The sequence below is a fragment of the Macrobrachium nipponense genome, chromosome 18 (assembly GCF_015104395.2).
Source record: "Macrobrachium nipponense isolate FS-2020 chromosome 18, ASM1510439v2, whole genome shotgun sequence".
Taxonomy (NCBI): domain Eukaryota; kingdom Metazoa; phylum Arthropoda; class Malacostraca; order Decapoda; family Palaemonidae; genus Macrobrachium; species Macrobrachium nipponense.
The window spans coordinates 56199146-56221746 of NC_087211.1; the positions used below are offsets into that span (position 1 = coordinate 56199146).

Genomic DNA, 22601 nt, shown 5'->3' on the forward strand with positions numbered 1-22601 from the left:
GTATTGCATGAATAAGTTTTTCAATTTACAGCATCCTTTTACCAATAGAATACTTAAAGCACAAGGGGTAGATGCTGACCAATAGGAGAGCAGGATCTTATGGGGTGACTAGCATCAGGAACCAATGGGAGAGCGGGAGGATGGTGGCGAGTTTACTCAGTTGGCGGCACGGGAGTTTTAAAATTGTTCTCGGTGGTCCGGGCGAATCTCGGGACTTTACAGCAACAACCTTTCGTATCTTGAAAACTTTTCATATGTAGAGCTGTAAAAATTTTCGTATTTGCTTTCGTATCTCGAGTTTTTCGTAAGTTGAGCCTTTCGTATGTCGAGGTACCACTGTACCAGAAATGTATATTGCCACCATCTCTCTAAGATTTTCTAAAATATTTGGCAAAGCTCACCATTACAAAAAAGTATGTTTGTATTCCCTTAGGAAAAATACAAACATGACAAAAAATCCTCAATACCTGAGCCATTACTATTGGTGGAGTAATACCTGTTGGAAGCAGGTCTGCATGAATATATGTATTCCTTTAACATTAGAAAGAACCCAAATATTAAGGATAACTGGGGAACTGTTGATATCACAAGGCCATTTAGTTGGATTCTAAAATTACTACAAAGGAAATAGTAAACAACAAAGCTCATAAGTCGAGCACGATTGGGAACTAGGATCACGGCTGTGTTTCATAAGCAAGAAGTTATGCTACTCTGATTTACCATTTTGTCAACTTCGAATTATCCATCCATTTTAAAGGGCACTGTTTAATAAGTTTCAATAACAAATTTGTCTAATTTTGTTTGCGTAATGCTAATTCTCACTGTGTTAAACAATAAAAACCAGCACTGAAATTATAGCGTAACCTAGCGATCTACTAACCTCTTGCCTTGTAAGAGGCTTACTAATTCTAAATTTAAACAAATATAAGCCTGCCCATTAAGATTTCAAGAAGCTAAAACTTTTCATTGGGTCTTCCAACTAAGTACATAGATAGAATTATAAAGTGAGTGAAAAAAATGTGTAGTTGAACGTAATTTCTGGAACATATCTTGGAGACTAGTGAAGTTTTGGACAGACCAGAGTGTAATGAAGTTGGTGCTGACTAATGTCATAGTCACATCTGTACAAGTAAGATGTGAAGCCTAGGTAATTGTTGTAGGACAAGAGATAGAGCCCTCTGTCCTGAGTCCTTTATATTATATCACTGTGCCAACAAACACTATTTTGGCTGAGACCAACTATAAGAAGATTCTTTGTAATCGGTTGATTTGTTGTATGGAGCCTCAGGAAGACCGTGAGAGTGTAATTCCTTTGAGGACTCACAGTGACTACCAAAAATAGGCTTTTCCTGTGTCAAAACCTGTTTTTTAAACTAATATTTTTATTACAAACATATTGCTTATAAAACTTGACCCTCCTTCTTACTTCTTAATCATTGTGTCGGAAGTTAACCTGATGGATGTCACTGCATAAGCATGCTACTCACTTATATAGCACTGCCATTACTTCTCCTCTTCCAAGAATTTTGTCTAGGGACATCATGTGCTAGACAAAATGGGCTCCCCAGGCAATGCAATGGATTTGTATTGGAAAAATTAATTTTATTTTAGAAAATTTCGTATTAGGTAAACCTTACAAGAATACTGAATGGAAATTCATTTTTCAGATTTGTCTCATGTCTCATGATGAGCAGAACATCCTGGTAACATCCTATTCAGAGCTGAAGAGGTGTTTTGAGAGGTCTTTTAATGAACTCTTGCAGGCTGCATCATCACATAAAACTAGTTTATCTTAGCGAGTCTGGTTTTATTTATTTTTCTTCTTTTGTGACGTTGCACACTATAAGTGGATGAAATTTTGAGAAGTTGATATTGACTTTTAATTTAATGAGATTGTGAAGATGTTTTCTTATACTGTTTTTATCATCTCTGGAAGTTTCTAAATTGAAACTTCCCTAAAGGTAGACAATAATACGTTGAGCTGGGATATCTTCCCTGGATTGTTGACCTTTATTGATCTCTATGAGATTACAGGGAAGAATTCTTCTGTTAGATGGTATTAACAAGGCTAAAGCTCTGGCAGAGACCAAGTGTAGGCTACAGTTGTTCATCTTCATAAAATGTTTCCATTTTTGTGTGACACCTTCCAAAAGACAAGTTTAACATTTTTATTTTGCTTTTTATGCTATTTTGAAATAGAAATCTCAGTTGATGCTCTCTTACAGTAGCAGGTGGTTTTCTTGTCTACATCATTAACGTCCTGAAAAAACAGATACAAAATCAGCTTGCCACTAAATTACTCAACAGTGGCTAGAGAATTTATAGTTTCATGTCATAATGAGCAATGCCAATTGTATCTTGTGTAGCCTACGCAAACCTTTGAAGGGCCACTGGAATCTGCTAAGCGAAAGGCTTTACTGAATGGGAAAAGCTGTAACAGTCAATGTTGAAAATGGATTGGATATGACTTGAATAAAAAATTTCTTAGGTATATTATGGTTGTAGTATATATGTGATATTGTTTACAAAGAATCATATTTTTACCTAGTTTTAAATTCTTTGAAAACTTGAAATATGATGAAAGGGTATCAACAGTTAATTGATTCTTGGAATAAAATACAAATCACAAGGATAAAAACATTGAACCTCTTGTAGCCATTATTATGGATTTGCAGCTTTTCTTTGTTAAGTCTTCCCATTAGCATTTTCTCTGAAAGTTTTGCTTAGAGCTCTCTACCAATAGTTGCAGATGCAAATAAAATTAGAGTAATGGGGATACTATCATAACTTAGCGTTTAAGTTGTTTTTGTTTTAAAGAGGTCTTTGCTCATAATTTTCTGGTGGGTGGTTAGTGATATTGTTGATATTCCTATATCCAAAACCTTGAAATTATATAGTGTGATACTAAGTTTCCCTTCAATCAATATTTAATGAAGTACCCTTTAGACAATTGAGATTTTGAGACCTCATGTGTAAGCCTTATGATTTGGTAATTTATTTTGGTATAAGGAAAAAACAGGTGAAATAAGTAGACTTTAAAAAGGAACGTAAAGTTTTCATTTTCAAGGGAGTGTATAACAGGGATATGGAGAGACAAGCTATGGACTGACTCTTGTGATAGCAGCCTTGGGAACTGACCACCATTGATATTGAATGGAAGTCTCATGAAACCATGAAATTGACATTCTTTTGGAATGTTTAAACACATTTCGGTAGATTTAATAGCAAATATATATTATATATACTGTATATACATGTGAATTCTGTGATAAATACGTGGACCTCAAGTGGTTCCACTTTTAAGAAACGTGAGGTGATGGAAACTTACCTCAGACTGTCATTAATTTTATTTGTCCTAATATACATTTATTAGATTATATATTTTGAGTATCTTAAATTTCTTCAGTATCAGTTAATGCTTAGTCAAATACTTTGCATTATGGTTTTTGTGTTAGCACGGTATATTTTAGATTTTGGTTAGACAATTATCATGGTAAACAAAGTGAAGGCAACAGAAGGTGTGGGAAAATGGAATGCCTGTTATTACACTATAAATCTCTTCAAGAGGAATCTGAAAATCATCTGTTGATGAAATAAACTTACTTAGTCAAAAATTATAACTTGCTTTTTCAAGTTAATACTGATAAATAAAACCAGTAGATTGAAATAGAACTAAACATATACGTATATATATATTTTCATGCAGCACCACAAAATATTTGTACCTGTCCTTGTATTGCATTGTACTTAACAGATGTAAAACATTGTTTTTTAAGGATGGGTTTGCATAGCTGTTTCCTAATTCTTTTGTATTTTACTCTTATTGGTCTTTATTGTATAAGAAAGGTAAATACCAAATTTTATTTCAAAGTGAATATGGTGCACAGTAGTTTTAGGCAGAGTTTTCTGTGGTATGTCATGTGAGTAATGAATGACTGTGTGCTGAATTAGGCTTATTTTTTCACAGTATATGCATAAAGAATATTGACCTGCAATTCATATACTAGTATTAGGAAGTTTTGAAATATCAGAAACAAACTATAAGTTCAGTTAAATCTGATCTTGATTAGAACGAATGTTAATACCTGTAATCATCTTATTCTTACAGTGGAAAAATAGGATATATGATAGAGAATGCTGTTGCATGTGTCAATCTTGTGTGTTGCATTTCATTCAAGTTATTTTGCCTGGTCATTTCTTAGAGTTGTTTCAGCCATAATCCTCCAAAATAATTAAGGAGCTCCTTTACCTTATCATTTATGAAAGTTACATTCCAGTGAACTTGGCACTCTTGTATGTGACAGTCTATTTTTTTTTATGTCATTCTGGCATTCCTGTAGCATTTTCCTTTAGTTGTTTGTAGATAGCAGTTGTCTTTGCTTTTATGAAACAGGCTTGCACATTTTAAACTAAATTAGAAGCATAATTAAAATTTTAATTTTTGTAAACCTGAAAATATTAGGAAAGGTTTTAAAACATGGTAATGAAAATTGATATAAAAAGCTGGTACTGTGCATTAATTATGTATAAAAGGATTTTACCAATTGAAATTAATGGTAATGAAAATCTGTAAATACTAATTCGTTGGAGGGAAAATACTTCCCTTGCACTTGCATTTTGTTGACGGTATTTTTCAGTCACTGCACTGTGTAATTAACATGGCTCAATTAGCCATTTAGAAGTGTTATTTTTTATGTACAATTTCAGGGAAAATTTAGAGTTAAAGGAACCTCCTAACTTCTCTTGTAAATCATCATCTTTTTTCCTTGTGTGAAAACTTCCAGACTTTGGTCTGGTATCATTTGCTGGCCAATAAGATAATTACAATCAAGTATTATAATGACTTTTTGGTAAAAAAAAATAAGCTTGGGATGACTCAGCATACATTGAATTTCTTGTCAAATTCAGGATAAATATGATTTTACATTAAAGCAAATGAAAAGGCATTTGCTTGCATTAATCAGAAGGTTTATGGTAAATTGCTTAGAAATGGAATGTGGAGTAGGATATACATATGTTATAGATAGTACTTTAATAGTTACGAGTTTTTTTTTCCCCCCTTTTTTTCTTTTTTTTCAGAAAATGGTTTAGTATAAAAGTATTCTTCATATGAAGCACTTGAAATGTCTGTGGCTGTAGCTAGGAAAGACTACAAGATAGAGGTGCAAGTATTTATGGGATAAATACAGTTTGAATGAAAAGGGGACATGTCTGATGTTTGTGGATGCTGCAGTATTCATTAATAAATGGGACATTACAAACTTATACAAATGATTTCATCCTGTTTTTTAGAGAATACAGTTTAATGTGAAGATAAGTAACATAGCATAGTTTTGTAGGAGTACATGGATGGTAGGAAATTGGATGTTTAATGTAAGGGTGAATGATGGCGGAATGGAAGGGACCAGCATGTATGAGCATGGTTAAATGACACTGATAGTTGTAGAGTGAATGTAAACTTATTAGGTGAAGCAGGGAAGTTCATAGGAACCTTGCAAAATTTCTGGGATAGATTTAGTTTGCTTGAGAAATGGAAATGAAAATGTTGAAGCAGTTGTTTAGCTGACTTTTGTTTGTGGGAACCTTATTGTCAGTATTATTGAAAGAGAAACCATGAAAACAACTGTGATGAAACTGATGAAACTTTTGCATAATAAAAGAGAGTAAGAAATATTGTAATGCTGAGATACAAGGAAGATATGGCAGACTAAAAGAATGTCATAACTAAAAACATAAATCAGTATCTTTATGGTAGTTTTATCAAGTAGAGAGAGTAAGAAGGGTGTATTGTAATGAGTCAACATATGGGGTATGAGGCATATGTTTAGCTTTATAACAGCTGTGAAGTATTTGATGCCTTTTCATGAGGTTCATTCGTGATTCAACAATTAAAGAAAGAAAATAGAGGTACTACTGCCTTTTTGAAATATTCTCTTTAGAAGAAATTTGCATGTTGGTAAAAAATAGTCTTATATTTAGGAACTTAGTTTTGAGATGCTTGTATATGAAAAGTATTGACTACCTCATGAAGATTACATCAGTTATTGAAGGGTTTTATTTCTGCAATATAGAAAACTACAGTAGTACTCCAAATTTGATGCATAAGATTTCATGTGCAGTTAAGTGATGTGAGCCATTGTTTTTGGATGTTGCAGTGCTACACTTGTACTCTGTAAAAATGATATTTTTATCTTATCCCAGCAGTAAAACTTTCCTTTTTGAGCCTCCAGTACATGGCCTTCCCCATGTAAGATTGGCGCATGCCCAAACTACTTCCTTAAGTGGCATACACAAGAAATTTATGCACAAATGATGGAATGATAGGAAGTGACATTGTAAAAATGTTTGATGCCATAAAAATTGTTTCTTGGAACTACAGGTTACAAAGTTTTCAAGTTTTTTTTTTTTAAATATTAGCCGTTGAATTTAGTCATTACTGTACTGGTAAGTTTTCTTGATCATTTGAGCTAAATCAGTTATTTGAATTAATCAAGTTAGCCTCGTAGTCTTAATGGGAAAGGGTGAAGTTTAGTTTACAAGATTGCAAGCTTTGATCACTGTGGTATGTTGTTTACATGGTGTGAAATCTGGTCTTTCAAGAACATTGAAGCAATAATGTTTAGTTCTGGTATTGCTCTGTACTTATCAATGGCCACATTCTCTTATTTAAAGTATTGGATCTTATGGTCTGTGACATTTTGGATGCATTGTATGAAATTTGATCATTTGCAGTATGTGAAATATAGAGATAAACCACTTTTCTAAGAAAAATGCATATATGAAATTCTGCTCCATTAGCGTTTTGAGAATGCTGTATTTATTTTCTTATGATGTACATAATGTATGATTTTCAGCCAGAAGAAAAATTTATTTTATTTTTAGAATAACTTTGAACTCATGAATAAGATCTCAAGAGTGTGCATTTATCCTTTTTTTTGCAATATTTTTTTCACAGTATCACAATGATTTAATGCTAAGCACAAATGTGTTGAATGAAAACTTTTGAAAGTTTACAGCCAAATATCCATTGACATTTATAAACCACACAAAATTTTATTGGTGAGTTTTAAAAGTGAAAGTTTGGCAGTGTATTCATTAGTCAGATTAAATGATCACATATTTATAGGTCAGAAAAAGATGTATAATGTCAAGAGACAAGTGGGAATACCTTTTGGATTGTTTTTATCAGGTTCTTTGACACAGAAGATAATATATAATATAGATATATAAAGAATCTCACTGTTTTAATAGTTTTGAGGGCTAGAGAATCTGGGTAATGAAGGATATGGTTATTATTTTTGTCATATACTATTAACAATTTACTCCACAAAGAGTAATGGTAAGCTTTGGTAAGCTTTTTTGATAACCTTTAGTTTTTATGTTATTTAAAGTCAGATTGAAATTTATTACACATCCCTGTTTTCCATCATGAGCTAGTCGTGTATTTCACACACAGTTCTTTTAAGATTGCTAGAAATACAGTATGTTTTTAAGTTTCTTGATGCGTTTATGAATTTTTAATTACAATATAGATCATGCCTGTCTTGTAGCTTAACATGTATGATAAAATGAAAGTTTTACACTGTGAAGCATGTCGTTACATCTTGCTATTTTGTCCAGAAGGAATTTGGATGCCATCAAGGAGCTATACATGTTCACAATATAAATTATAAATATTTTAGTTCTGCTGATATATTTAAATTGGCTTCATGCTCTATTAGTGATTTATCATTTGTGTAAAATTAGCTTAGCCAGCTTTTAAAAAACTTGCCATGTTTTGCATTCATGACTGGAAGTCCCTAAATTAGGATCATGATACAAATTTTCAGCATTCAGATACATATGAGATCACAATTTAGCATAAGTTCACAGTTCAGAATTTTATTCACTTTTCCCTAATATGACCATTTTGGATGCATTATTTTGACTTTCAGGATTGACATTATTTATGCCTGGATATTGATAATTACAAATACACTACCGCTCACCTCTCTCCTCTCAAAAAGAGGAAATGGCATGGAAAATTAAATTGTCTGTAGACAGAGATAAGTCTTTAGGCTGTTTTTGAATAGACAAATTCTTTCATTTTGAAGTCTTTGAGACTACATACTACTTTATTTACAGGATACAAATGCTTTTCAATTAACCTTAGTTTGCAATTCATTTAATTTCTACTGAAATTTCCCATTTTATTGTGCAGTTAGTAGCATTAATTAAGGGATATGATGAAGTTATTTTTTGTTCATTGGAAATTTGAATTTTCTCTCCACCCATAGGCATGAAATTTAGAATAGCATTTGAACCTTGCATCTGATTTGTTTATGTACATTGAAACAAATTCTTACTTCATTCATTCAGATTATCCTGTTTATATCCCAATTCTTGCTATGTATGAGCTGCACAAATCTGAAAGTGTATTAATTTCATTATTCATTCATGAACAGTGAAAACCTGAACTCTTCTGTTCCCATGTTACTGACAACCATGTTCAAGATGTTTTTGACAGTTGGGTAAGCTTAATTGGACTTGATTTTTATTTTTATTTATTCCAATAATTTGTTCATAAATGAGACAAGGAAGGATGCCAAACATTCTTTTTGAAGTTTAACTTGAAGTTTTATAAGAATACTTAATAATATGTAATCTGAAAAGCACAAATTCATCATCAAGATTATCTCGATAGTTTCCCCCCCTTTCTTTTCCTTACCATGTTTACATTGTAAGTTCAAAGTGGTCTACAGTCATTACTAATAAAACAGCAATTTTGATTACTCAGATTTTCAGTAGTAGTGTTACAGCTTTTGCATTGCTGTTATTCATTCTTAGAAGAACTTAATCAAATTATGTTAAAACTTTGTGTAAGCTGTATAACTGTAATAATACTTGTCCATGTAAGAGTACAAACCATTCATGTTCATAAACATTTAGGGTAATCTTATGAAGGGGAACGAAGTTCTGGATAAATAACCTGATTGATGGTTGTTCATAAAGGTGCGGGGTAACTTCTCACACATTGTTGCTTTTCTTGTAGTCCCTTTTTGAGTCAGATTATGCTTGGTTGCTGGTTGTTAGACTTAATTTCAATAATTTTATATTTTATCTCTCCTTTCTCCATTTGCAGATGTTTTATTAATTATCATATCAGTTTGCATTTGTTGCTTTTTTGGTGTTTTTATATTATGTTCTATTTTTACCACCATTTCTGTAATGTTTGTTAAGTGGGGATTTAGGAATTCTGTCTTGGTTTGAATAGAAGCTTTTAAAACAATGCTATCATCACTTTCATGATGCGTTGTGAACTCCAAATTATATATAAAAAACTATTGGTTATTTATTCTTACTACATGAGTGTAAGGCACTAATATAAATCAGAAAAAAGAACCTCATTGCAAAAGAATTTTGGCTAGATTATTGGTTCTTCCAACATAGGCCAATTTCTTAGCATAATGAATTTCAGTAAAACATAATATATGGCACAAGATAGGATTTTCTCCAGAACTACAGCTGCCTTTTTCTGGTTTACACATAAGGTCAAACTTTGTATGCATTTGCATTTATCTGCAAAATGTGCATGTGCTTCAAAAAATAAAAACAAACAACAAAACATAAGATGTAAAAGTTCACACTGCAGTTTATACTGAAGTTCCCAAATTTCCTTCAGTTGTAGGATTTGTTTCCATTTCACTTGATAAGCAGATCAATTCTTTACCAAACAATATTACTTTTCCAGTAGTAGAACTGAGTGCAGTAAATTTAAAAGCTCATTTGAAGCCTTTCAGAACAATTTCAATATTCTCTTGTACAGCCAACCGTTTACATTCCACACATATGAAGCTGGTGTACGTAGATGTTGAGGTATGTTGGATCCCTGGCTATGTGGGCACAAAGGAAGATAAGCATGACAGCAAAGCAACCAAAGTTGTGTCCAATGTGACAAGATCAAAATTTATTTATTTTTTGTTAGTGATTAGTTATCTTCAGCTGCTGGATGGCAGAATTCTTTATTCCTAAAAGATTGCTACATGCACGTAATATGCTGCCTTGGAGTTGGTCAAGATTGTCTGACCCATGAGTATCTGATGAATAGCCAACATTAACCAATCCCTAAATGCTGAAGTAACATTTAACTAACAACATATAACAAGTCTTGGAAACAAATCTTTGAAAGAAATGTAGGAACCGTCCTCATTTTCAGTTTATTGAGTTTTTGAATTTTTTTGAAGCTGTGATAGATAAGATCTAGCATAATTATTAAAAACAAAACCCTTTTGGGTGAGCCGTGTGAGCATTAAGTTGACTCAGTGGTCTGATTAAACTCTTAATTTATAATAATGATGATAATAGTAATGTGGGTAATAGAGACCAGCAGGAAGAAACTCATTGAAGTAATTTTGTCAGAATTGGATACTTTATGAATTCTCCTGCTTGACTCAGTCCCTGTATGCAGAGAATGCAGGTCAACAATAGCAGTTATGCATGTGTGAATATCCAGTCTTCAACCGTCTGAGAGAGACACTCAAATTTTGGAAATAAATCCATTAAGAGAAATTTTTAAGGATGTTATTTTTATTTTGCTCTGTTATCTAAATTTAATTTTTAAAGGACTGAGAGGAGGTGTTCTGTTATCTAAGACAAGCACTTTGGGCTGGCCCATTTGAGGTACAAATTTTGACCTGTTGGTTTGATTAAACTACTAAATAATGTTGTACTTTTAATGACTGTAAATGGCAAGATTTGCATGTAAATCCCTAGTAATTTTGTTGGAATACTGAACATTTTCAGGTTATCTAGTCGACTTTAAAGTTGCAAGATGTCGTGGGTTATCTTGCATGTTATCTCCTAGACTCAAGTATATTTAGTTTTGATAAACTGATAATGTTAGTAAGGAGGAGGCTACCCTCACATAGAGGGTCATCATGCTAAGGTAAAGGGTCTTCACATCTCAGGTCATGGAGCCCTGTGAAACTTTAGCTTCCAGGGACTTAATGACTAAGATTCAACCACGGCTAGGTGGTTTTAACATAAGCTATGGAGTTCTCATTCTATTACTGGAGTTCAGTACACACAATAGTAGTCTTCAGTAGTTGCCATTCATTGTCTCAGCTTGTCATTCCCGTGGGTAGACACAAAATAATTTGAGATTGTTTGTCAGCTTCATCATAGCCGTAGACAGGAAATACCTATGGTCTATGGTAGCAATTAGAGTCCTTGAAGAAGGGTTCTGAGTTGGCAGAGTATCCTTTAACTACCAATACTACCATGCAGGATGCTAGCCAATTCTTTCTATGCGCTTGTTTCCTTTCAAAATTCTCAGGTTATTGGTCATCTTCTCTATTGTCCACTCTTTAAACTGGTACCATACTGGTTTCCATTTAGTTGCCCTTAGCCTCAGTGAAAGATGCTCAGCATTGGATGTTGGAACTTGGAAGATGTACAAATTACAGGATTGATCCTTCATCAAGTGAAAAGTTATTCATGCAGCACTTATTTAAAACCTCAGGTGTTCCATGAACTATTGGAAGATTTTACATTTGCATAAGGACTTTCTCTTCAAACCTTTCATTGTGGTGAACTCAAGCTAACTCTTCATATGCAAGAGAAACAAGGTTCCTAGGGACGGCTGCAGCTGTAAATAAGGTCATTGAAAGTTACTTAGCTGAGTGTAAATCTTAACTTTCTTTTTATATGCTCCTAACACATTCCATCAAAGATACTATCTTTTCTGGCACTTACAAACTTCAAGCTCTCCTGCCAAAAGCTTTGCTCTCCACCGAGGCTCAGGTTTAACATCCAAATCCTTGGAAGGGCTCATCCCCTATAACTCCAAACATTGTATAAAACTAGCCATCTCCCAATTCTGTGAGCACTAATTCCAGGTTTATGAACCTTTTTCCTTAATTTTGAGTTCTATTCCTACATAAGAACACTTCCAAATTTACAAGATTTCTTCCAGTATTTTAATTTGTTTCAAAAGGGAACATATACTTGACCAAATTGGGAACCTTACCAGAGGCCTCTGTTGTCCTATTAAAACTCCTCATGAACCTTCTAAGAAATCCTCTTCTAGCTACGTAACCTTGTTAGTCTTTCCTCTTGCCCTTCTTCATTAAAGCAATGATTATACTATTGAAAATAGTAAGAAGTACTTTCCAAAGAACCCTGCCATATAGACAGTAATCCCTCTGACCTTTGCTTTATTGACGAACAATAGGACTCCCTGGCAAACTCATGAGCATCATCATTTGCTCCATAACTTATTACTACATTTGTCCCAGATTTAGGAGTTATACTATACTACAATACCAGTTGCCATCCTGTGGCTCATTGATCTCTGTGAAAAACTTGAAAAGCTCTCACTACTGTATCCAGTTAGACCCCTAATGCCTAGTAAAAGTTCAGATCTTGTTAGTTTGAATGGTTTATGATTTAGTTACCATGTAGCCACTGACACATCTTAAAGAGCATCATTTTTTTAAATGGCCAGTCAGTATTGTTTAGCAATGGTTTGTTTTTTCTATAGAAACAGTACAGGAAACGCCCTGTATTCATGGGGATGTGTTCCAGTCCCCCGAGAATAGCTAAAATCTGCGAATACTTAGAACCCCTCTAAAAATGCTTATATGTAACTGCCTAATTTGATAGTTCAAACAAGGGATACCATCCAAAAATGCTTATACCTGACTCTTTTAATATTTTATTGCAAAAAGTGCATTTAGTCATGAAAATTTTATGAAAATACGGTAATTAGTGAAAAATTTTCACTAGAAAATACTGTGAATAGGCTCGTTTTCTGTGAATAGTGTGTATGTATGTGCTACGCAAAAATCCGCCAATAGGCGAGCCAGTGAATTATGAGTCTGTGAATAGGGGGGGTTGACTGTACAATGATTTTACAAGAAAGGGAGTTCCAAGTAAGCCGTAGTTCATGTGATCCTGCTTCGCTATGAGTAATCACCATTATAAGGTCATTTTGCTGTTCAGGATATGATTTGACTTGCATAGACACACAATGTGTTATATACACAAACCCAAACTAAATTTAGTGTCTGCAACAGATTTTTTTGTGCAGGTAGCCTTATGTTGGACCATATACCTTGTAGCTGTAAAACCAGTCGTTAATTCTTTTCAAAATTTATATATTAAACTACCCAGTAGGAGAGAATCCTTGAAACAATTAGTGATGTACACAAAGCAGAGTATTGAAATATAGTTCAGAAATCAAGAGGAAAATACTTGTGTTTTCACTAAGTTTGATCAACTAGGAATTGCATTGGAACCTTGATTTTCATCTTCAGGAAATGAGCACCTGCCTAAATACTGTAATAAAGAAGCAAGAATATTCAGGCTGTTAAGCATTATATATGTCTGCTTTCTAAGGGTAGAACCAGTCTTCAAGATGTCATGTTGCATGGGATAGTCATTTGCTTTTGATAAAGATGTTTTGCTAAAATTTCAGTTTTAGTTTGCCCACATAGTACTAATTGTATTTACTATTTTATATAGCTACAGGATAGTACTGTCCCAATTTCTTGTAGGGCTCATGTTAGAAAGATTTCTGGTTGGACAATTTTCTGATTATATTGAATGTAATATGAAAAATGTAACTTAATCATAGGATTTTTGGAAGTAAAATAGCTATTTAGCAATATGACTATATTATAATTGTAACAGCTGAGACTTAATTATTACCTGGGCTCAAGTTCACTCTTCACTAAATAATTAAACAAAGTCAGCTACCTCGCTTTTTGATATCACTGTAAAACTTTCATGAGGCTTCAATTTTACTCATTTCACTTAATTCCCAACACTAGCTTCAGATGAAGGGGATTGTGTAAACTTTATGAAATGTTTAGCTGTCAAAGTAGCTCCATTCATTTCATAATTTTCTTAAGTACATCAGCCATTTTTTACAATGTTATCAATTATTTTCTTATGTACATCAGCAATTTTTTAATGTTATCAAGTTTGTTAAGCACTGTAAATGGCATACTTAGACAATACTTGCTTTGTTAAATACTGAATATTTTTTGTTGGTTTGCAGGTAATTGTGTGTTGTAGGATGGGGAAAATATGTGCTATAGTTGTTATTGTTTGGAGAAATGAGTCAAATTTCAAGATCTGGAATAGGTCTAAAAAAGAAATCACTGAAATCAAATTGGTATTCCTCACTTTCCTGTTGATGGTTGCAATTAGGTAAATTAACATGTAAGATAGTCAGGGGTCTAGTGTTAGATTCCTGGACAAAAAGACTGCTATTAAGTGAAATCTAATTATTCACTTTTCTTGTGAAATGGCTTTGTTTTGACAATGACCAAGGGCGTTGTGATGTTATTAAGTCACCGTCCATTCCCCAAGAACATCTAATATAAAATAAGGTAGGTTAGTAAACTGTAGTTCTAGAAATGTGGCAGAAGATCTAAATTCCGCTGTTCGGTAATTGAGGTTTAGATACTGATAGGGTTATCATCATTTGATTATACACAATTACATCTCTCAGTTCTCTGACATTGCCTGTGGAATTGGTGTTATTAGTTTGACTGGCTTTGGTTCACTTGGAGATGAGAAGAATTTGGTAATTCACCATAATCCTTCCTTTAACCAGGGTCTATGTGCCTTTTTTTTTCTCTCATATATAGGATAAAAAAAAGTTTTGATCAAGTTACCTTTTCGAATGAATTTACCAGTTTTAACAGAAAGTCATGATTCTAATACAGATGTGTGAGGAATTTCCTTGCCGCATGCAGTTCCTTTCTTAAAAATTTCCATGTAAACTTTATCGTTTTCTATTTGACATCTGACCCATAAGTAAATTGACAGGATCATTTAATTTTTTATTCTCTATTTTAATATGCTTAATGTTAGTCATATGTTGTGTATTTACCCTGATTCTTTGCACATCTTGAAATTGAAGATCAGTCCTATAGTATTTAATCAGAAGACAATTGCCTTTTAAATGAAAATGAAGTTTTATATAAAATAAACCATCCATGCACCTTCTGTACAAAGCTCTCCAATGATGCAACCTCAAAGTGTTCTGTTGGTGAAATGTACAATGTGCTCTATACTTTGAGATTCAAGTACATATCAGCTGTGTGAGTATATTGTAAATTTGTCCTGAAATGCAGATTGTTACCATTATTTCTTTTTTATCCATATTTATGTGAGATATGGCTTTGAAATAAAGTGATGTGAAAATTACTTTTCATAGAGCTGTGGTGTGTCCTTCCAGATATTATTGGGACAGTCATTCAGTGGAGATTTAAGACAGTGCCTTTGTGGCTTGGGTTCTCCATAAAAAAGTTTTATGTTGTGGAAAAGAGAACTAACAATTGTGGAAATAAGTAAAACTGGTGAGAGTGTGATGGAACTGTGGTGGTGGATTTTTTTAGTGACAATGGTGATGGACTAACTGAAGGAAGCTGATGAACTTTTATTGTATGGAGCTTCCATGGAATATTTCATGCATTGCATTGTATTTCATAACCAGTGAGGTGATGTGGAACACATGAGAATGACCGATTTATTTCAGCTTCCAGCAAAGTCATTTTATTGTTGAACTGGCTTCAAGTGCTCAGTGGCTTGCTAGTGCATAGCAGATGATAGTTTTAGAATTAACTGCCACTATGTTTATTGCAACTGTTTTATAGTGGTGTAGTCTTTTTTTGAAGTATTATAACAGGTCTTTGATAACTGGTTAACCATGGCAATATTGGACCTGCTTTAAGCATGGTGTTGAACAAGCCACTTTCTTAGAATTCGTATAGAGTCTGTAATAACTAAAGGAGCCTTATAAGGCTGTCTTACTTAAGGAAACACTCTCCAAATTTTGAATCCTTTAGTTATGTCTGTATGCTGTATGAATGGATTTTATGATCATTCTGCAAAGCAAATAGTTTTAAGGTCAACCTTACCAACAGCCAGATCATTTTTTTCAGTTGTACGTATGCAGGAAACATATGCATTGTTAAGTGCTTTATGATTGTAAACTGATAGCTAAAGAAAAGTTTTTTATTTGGTATGGTATGGAGGGCTGATGTGCGAGACAGCTTTTTTTCTGCAGTCCTCAACTTGAGTCTCTTTGTTAGCATGTATACTTGAATGTGCATGCTAAATGATGCCACAGGTTACAGGTACCACTTCCCTTTGACAATACAGTCTTAGTCTATTGTTGATATCCTTTTGCAGTTGAGATTGTAGATGATGAGCTTTTTATCCATATTTTTTTTTATTTTAGGCAGCATCTATTGATAACACCCTTGTGTTTGATTTTAATATATTGTCATATTTTGAAGATTATGAAATTGAGAAATACTTGTTTTGCACAATCTATACAGGTTAGTTATTCATTTTCAAAAAGTTTCTGAATGGCAAGACAAATGTTTTAACACTGTAACATTATGAAAATTTTTATACCAGCTGAAAAGTCTACTTAAGGTCACAATCAATTATTCGTCATTTTTGTATCTATTGTATTTTTTTTTCTTTTCTTCAGTATTGCCTAGAGTGTATGATGTGCTGATTTACTCAAACTACTTATTATTATGGTGAAGTATTACTTGCTTAATAATTCTTTCCAGTCTTCCTTCTTCTTACCAAATTTTCCTGTACATTGTTTGATGTGGCATTTTTGTTGTTTGACTTGCGTGAAATTAGTGCACGTAGACTATAAAACTTATTCTTCTTTGGGTACACTCACTTTTTGGTTCATCAATAAATCTAAGGAATCCTTAAACAATGTCTCCCCAATTGTTCTGCTTTCGTAAGAGCACCTGCTGATACTGGGATTGTTTTTCATGTTTTACTTTGAGAAACTGTGCTTACCCAATTTTTACAAATAGGCCTTAACCATGAAGTTTTGTCTTCAGAGATTGATTGAATTTAGGTTTCTTGTTTTATAATCTGTAAAAGATATACATATTATTAGTACAGTGGATCCCCTCGTATTCGTGTTCTCTGGATTTGCGGACTCACGGATTCGTGGATTTCTCTCTAGAACATTTCTCCCCATTATTCTCAGAAAATTTGCCTATTCGCTGTATTTTTCTATGAGAAATATCCGTAAATTCCTGTTTTTTTTTATCAATTTCATCATAAAATGTACTTTTTGTGATAAAGCTATTTAAAAAAAAACAGGTCTAAAATTTTTAGTGGGTTTTTCATGAGTTTTAATTAACAAAATAGGAGGTTTTAAGCATTTTCATAGGGGTTCCAACTATTTGCGGGTTCTAACTATTCACGGGGGGGGGCGGGGGTTGTCTAGTATGCATCTCCCCGCAAATACGGGGGACCACTGCATTACTGAAATTGTTAATTATGGTACTCTGAATCACAGTATGAAATGCAACAATTCATAAAATATATGTGGATCAAACATTTATTTGAAGTTTGCTTTGAGAGTCCATGTAGAGCTGTAACAAAAGTAGATTTATAAAGCTAAAGTACTGTACCAAGTGTTTTATAAAGAATGCTGTCCATGTTTTGCAGAAATAAAAGTAATGCTCAAGTGCTGTGACCTCAACATTGATATATACAGCATATCTTCAAAGCATTAAAAGCTATATTTTCAAATAGTGCAGTTTCCCAAATATGAAGTCACATGAATCATAGACTGTTTGTTTTAGGCAATAAGATTATAAGATTACAAATTGTTTACCTTCAGCTACATACACTAGAACCAGAGGTACACAACACAGAGAATACAGGAATGATATCTGTTTTGATTGCAAAGTGCAGATGGTCTGAAGGAGATATAGAAGTTCCATAGAAACCTTGTAGTGTAAAAGAAGAGGAGACTGAACTTTTGTACACCATTGATGTAGCTCATTTAATGAATGTGTTCTAACTTAGTTATGTTAATGTAGCTCTGTAAAAATTGTAGAAAATAATTGAAGTTTATTTGTTGGTTATATTGAAAAAATAACAAGTTTTTCTTAAAACAGCAAGCTGATTGATTATTTTCATAAGTATCAGTGAACTAGAGGGGAAAAAAAGTGATACATATCTTAGATGAATGTCCAAGTTTCAATCAACAACAAAAGTTAGTTTTTGGGAAATAAATCCACTCAGGAAATTTTCAGTTTATCCAGTAATCAGATTTTTATTTAAAGGACTGTAAATTGTTGGGTCAAATGTTAAGCCTCATACTAAAGACAAAGCCTTTAGCCTAGTCCAGTGAGACTTAAGTGTAACTTGATGGTTTGATTAAACTACTTAATAATAAGAGAAGAGATAAGAGCAAACTATTGTCTCTTATTGAAATAGGCCAATATTTTTTTTAAAGTTTAGAATTGACATTGCATACTGTAATTCTCTCTTCAGATATTTAAGGATGTTGCCTTGTTTTCTTCTCAGTAATTGAATTTACTTTGTAGGTATTTGTTTTCTTTTCTCAGCATTTATTTAATCTGTATGCCTGCTAGGGGATAGTTTAAGTGGTAAGAGTATTATAAGTCCTGTGTATGTAGACTTAAAGTGTTATGAGCTTTGGTTATTTCTCATTCTGGATGAACTTCACAAATATCTAGTTTTCCCATATTTTCTGTACTGTTGTGTTTTATCCAGCATTGGCTCTCTTACATGCTAACTAGAAAAATATTGTGATTATAAGGCAAAAGAAAACAATGCATCTCTTTCATCAGACCACTACTGGAGGATTTTTATGTCATTAGCTTTCAAGTTTTTGGTTGTCACAATGGACATGATGATGCTTATTTCAGTGAACAGCTTGATTTAATATTTGTTAAATTTCTTGATAGATGATAAATGCAGTTTCATCTCTAAGTGGATTGTTTGCTTTATAGTAATGATTGAGAAATACTGTGTTCTTGTAAAACATTCATTTACACTAAATATTTTATGCACCTTACTTGCATATTTTTTTCCTGGTGTAATAAGCAATGAATATATGTATGTGGTGAGTATTGAATCCCTGTGCTCTGGACCTACTGCTAAAGTGGAAAGTGATATTATTCCAACAATAAGATTGTAATGGCAGTGTTACTCAACTTGTTGCCAGTGCTAGTATGGCTGATTGCAAGTTTTTTATGAGCTTCTTATCTTTTACTTTTTTTGGAAGCTTTTGCTTGACCAATGTGGAAATGCTGCCTTGGACAGAAGATTTGACTTTACAGTTTTTCTAAGATGGCTTATTGTTCAGGGTATTAAGCTATTTGGCGTCCAGTCCTATCGCATTAAGTGGTAATGTAAAATCAATTTCAGACAATATGCAGTATATATGACAAGTATTATTTTTGTGTACAGAGTTTTTCAGCCGTCTTTTTCTATGAAACTTTCTTTGATAGTCCGGTACAGAGAATTATATTTGTTTTATTGTGAAGACAAGAAAGCTAATTTCCCACTGCCACTCCCCTAGAATCCATATATATTCCAATAATCACTGCTTTAAAGGAAGTATTTGTATTAAAGGTAATTTGCTGATTTACTGCCTTGTAAGATCTCCAGTGTTGCAATAACCTTTAATTTCAGGATTTTAACTTGTTTGCAGTCACATGGAGTATCATGATTTCATTTCACATGTACTTCCATTATGTCTAAACTATTTTGATAACTGATCACAAACTAAAGTACAAATCTTAGCACATCCATACAATTCTTGTAATTGGTATGTACGAAAAATCTTGCACAGTATAATTTGCAGGTTAACTCCTTGAAATAACAGTATGTCAGACCCAATCCCACAGAACAAACTTTTTCATTGCTATGTTTTGCACAAAAATATAATGTACATTTTAGTGTCTTTTTTTTTTTTTTTTTTTTATTTGTATAAGGATGGGACCATTTCTGTACTTTAGATTTATCAAATTGAAAAAACTTTATGTTTAGATTTTGTTTTAATATTGGCAGCTTTTATTACTTTAGAGATAACACCCTCCCCGTATGTACCTTGCAAGATCAATATTATTAGATTTTGGTTGACATTGCATCATCTGTTTTACATTTATGCCAGCTATTGTTAACATCTTATGTCTGAACTCTGGGGCTGTAAGTGATCACAGTACACTATGTAATTGTACAGCAAGCAGTACACAATTCAGTTATTTTGAGAGAATATAACTCTGATTTAATGGAAATAGATAATAAGGCAGTGTTAAACATATTCCCGTAGCCTTTTCAAGAGTAAATTTTTAAAGGTTTGTACATTGTGGTTAGTGAGTGGTATTTAAGTTTTTATGGTGTTGCTCAAACCATTACCTGATCTCATACCCCTCTTTAATATTTCTTACCTCTGATGGGCATATTTCTTAGAATTTTTGTGGTCTGATTATTCATGTGTAAAGAATCTTAAGTACAGCAAATAGTCAACATCTATTTCAAGCTAGATTTGGAATTTCATTTAGTAGCTCAGGTCATGTGTCATGCCACTGTCAATGGCTAATTAATACTCATGAAGTGTATACTGCAATATTAAAGAATAATTGTGTAGAGCTGTGATGTTTTACAGTTAGCTATGAAGTGTAAAGTGGAATGTTTAGAGGTAATGCAAGTCATATATTTTAAACGTCTTCAATGCACGTCATGTTGCGATAGAATTAGTTTTGCTTTAAACACTTAATCCTTGTCTTAGCTATATCTTCCAGTGTTGGAAAGACTTAATAATACCATATGAAGGTATCAGTTCTCAAAATAATTTTTTTCATGCACATCATCAATATAGTAAATTAAATTGGTGTTTTAAGCTTCAAATCCCTAAATGAAACCGGTGAAATTAAAAAGGTCTGTCCGAACTGTTGCCTCACAGCCCCAGTGATTCATATGTAAGTTTGGTTTGTTCTGATAATTAACAAACCTGTACAGTTTGAGGAGGTTTTGTAATATACAGATATATTTTTCATTGTATGATTATTATTGTAACTATTCGTAAATAAAGATGAGAAAGGTTTTGGACATTAATATATTTAACCTTCATCGTCTTTCACCATAGGAATACCTATAGTAAGAGGGTTTTAAAACTACGCTTGTTTTCTTTTCACATTTTAGCAAGACCTGTGTCCATTTCTTTCTCATAACCCATTTCTCTCCTACTGTGCAAAAGGTTCTTTATCGTGTCCCTTCTCTACTCAGCTAAAATGCACTCAATAATTTTGTCTTTTAATTGTCACAGTTTTCTTTTGACTAACATCATTGTATTTTGGATATGTTTTTCACAGTGCCTCCAAATGCAAAAAGAAGTGAATAAAGAAACTTTTCCTAGGTGGTATTAAAACTCCATACATTTCATACTTAAAAGCCAAATTCAGACATGGCTTAGCATCAGACTTATGAAAAGCATAGATTTAAATCTGTTCTGGAGTTTTAAGTCCTTGCATATACTCTCTCTACAGTTTAATTGCTAGTCTCCTCTCTCTAAGATCATTGTGAGTAACTCAAACTAACGGCCTTTCAATCAGAGTGATTTTTATAAACAATCATCCACCACCATTTCCAGATAAGAGTTAATAAGAATTTTTAAATCAAGTAAATGTAAACATAACGCATCCTCCCTCACCATGAATTATCGATAAAGCAGGTGTCTGTACTTTTATTATCCAAAAACTGTAAATACCCACAAAAACTAAGTATTATAAAAAAAAGCTCCACATTTGCAATTTAACAGATGTGTTAAAATTTTCCTTCAGTGTAGAATTTTTGCAATATTTATGTGGAACAATGAACATATGAAAAAAGAGAAAAAAATAAAACCTGTTTGAATATGGAGTTCGTCATATCAAAAGAACATGCACACTTGAGTAATTTTGACCTCGGAAATGGTCATTCTCATCTGTCTCCTCTCATTTGTATCAGACTGGGTAAAATCTATTAAGTCCTTAATATATCAAGACTGGCAAACTGATTTGACATCAGTAACAACTACAAATAAACTGAGAACTATAAATTTTCTTGGATGTAATTGTCTTAAAAAGAGAGAGCTAAAGACTACGTATAGGCAATACTAAATTTTCACATGGTCATTTAATGTCAAATCCAATGACTGTCCAACACTTAATGTTGAATATCCAATTTGGAACCAACAAAGAAGCATTTATTTTCAAAACCCAACAGTAAAAGGCATTCTTACTGGAGGCAAAGATTTCTTATTTAATAAGATCGTCATGTTCCTTTCTTATTTAATAAGATCGTCATGTTCCTATATAAAATCGGTTTTCAAAATAGTTTTTTTTCAGGATTAGTTCCTGAAAACCAGCCCAAGAAGAGGCTTTATTAGGCTCTGAGGGCTGGATAAATTAATCATTTATAATAATAATAATCCTCTCTATTTGACCCTTACCCTTGGATATTTGATGGAAGCCCTCCAGTCCAATCCCTGTCGTATGTACAGACAAGGGTAACATTAACAGTTAAACTAATTGTGCAGATGTCCAAAAAATATCCATTGGCAATGTCAGTTTTGAAAAATAGTTAAATTTTCAACTAACCCAGTTATGAAATTTGCCAAGATCCGTAATTCGGTACTGTAAGTCAGATCTAAACCTAACCATTAACAGACAAATCTGTTGGGCCATCCCTGTGGGAGCTTAAATTTGTTCAGTAGTCTGGTTGAACTACTAAATAATAATAAAGCTGCAATCTTGCCTCATTAAACA

The 22601-nt window shown here is 33.0% G+C and overlaps 1 protein-coding gene across 2 annotated transcripts in view; it reads left to right on the forward strand.

The window, feature by feature from the left end:
* The window catches only part of LOC135197088 (PAN2-PAN3 deadenylation complex subunit pan3-like), a 331370-nt gene extending 310471 nt beyond the window's left edge, over positions 1-20899 (forward strand). For both annotated transcript variants that reach the window (XM_064224045.1, XM_064224046.1), the window contains one exon: positions 1668-20899. In XM_064224045.1, the coding sequence (XP_064080115.1) occupies positions 1668-1796 (129 nt within the window). In that variant the 3' untranslated portion in view covers positions 1797-20899. The remainder of the gene's footprint in view (positions 1-1667) is intronic.
* Positions 20900-22601: the final 1702 nt, after the last annotated feature.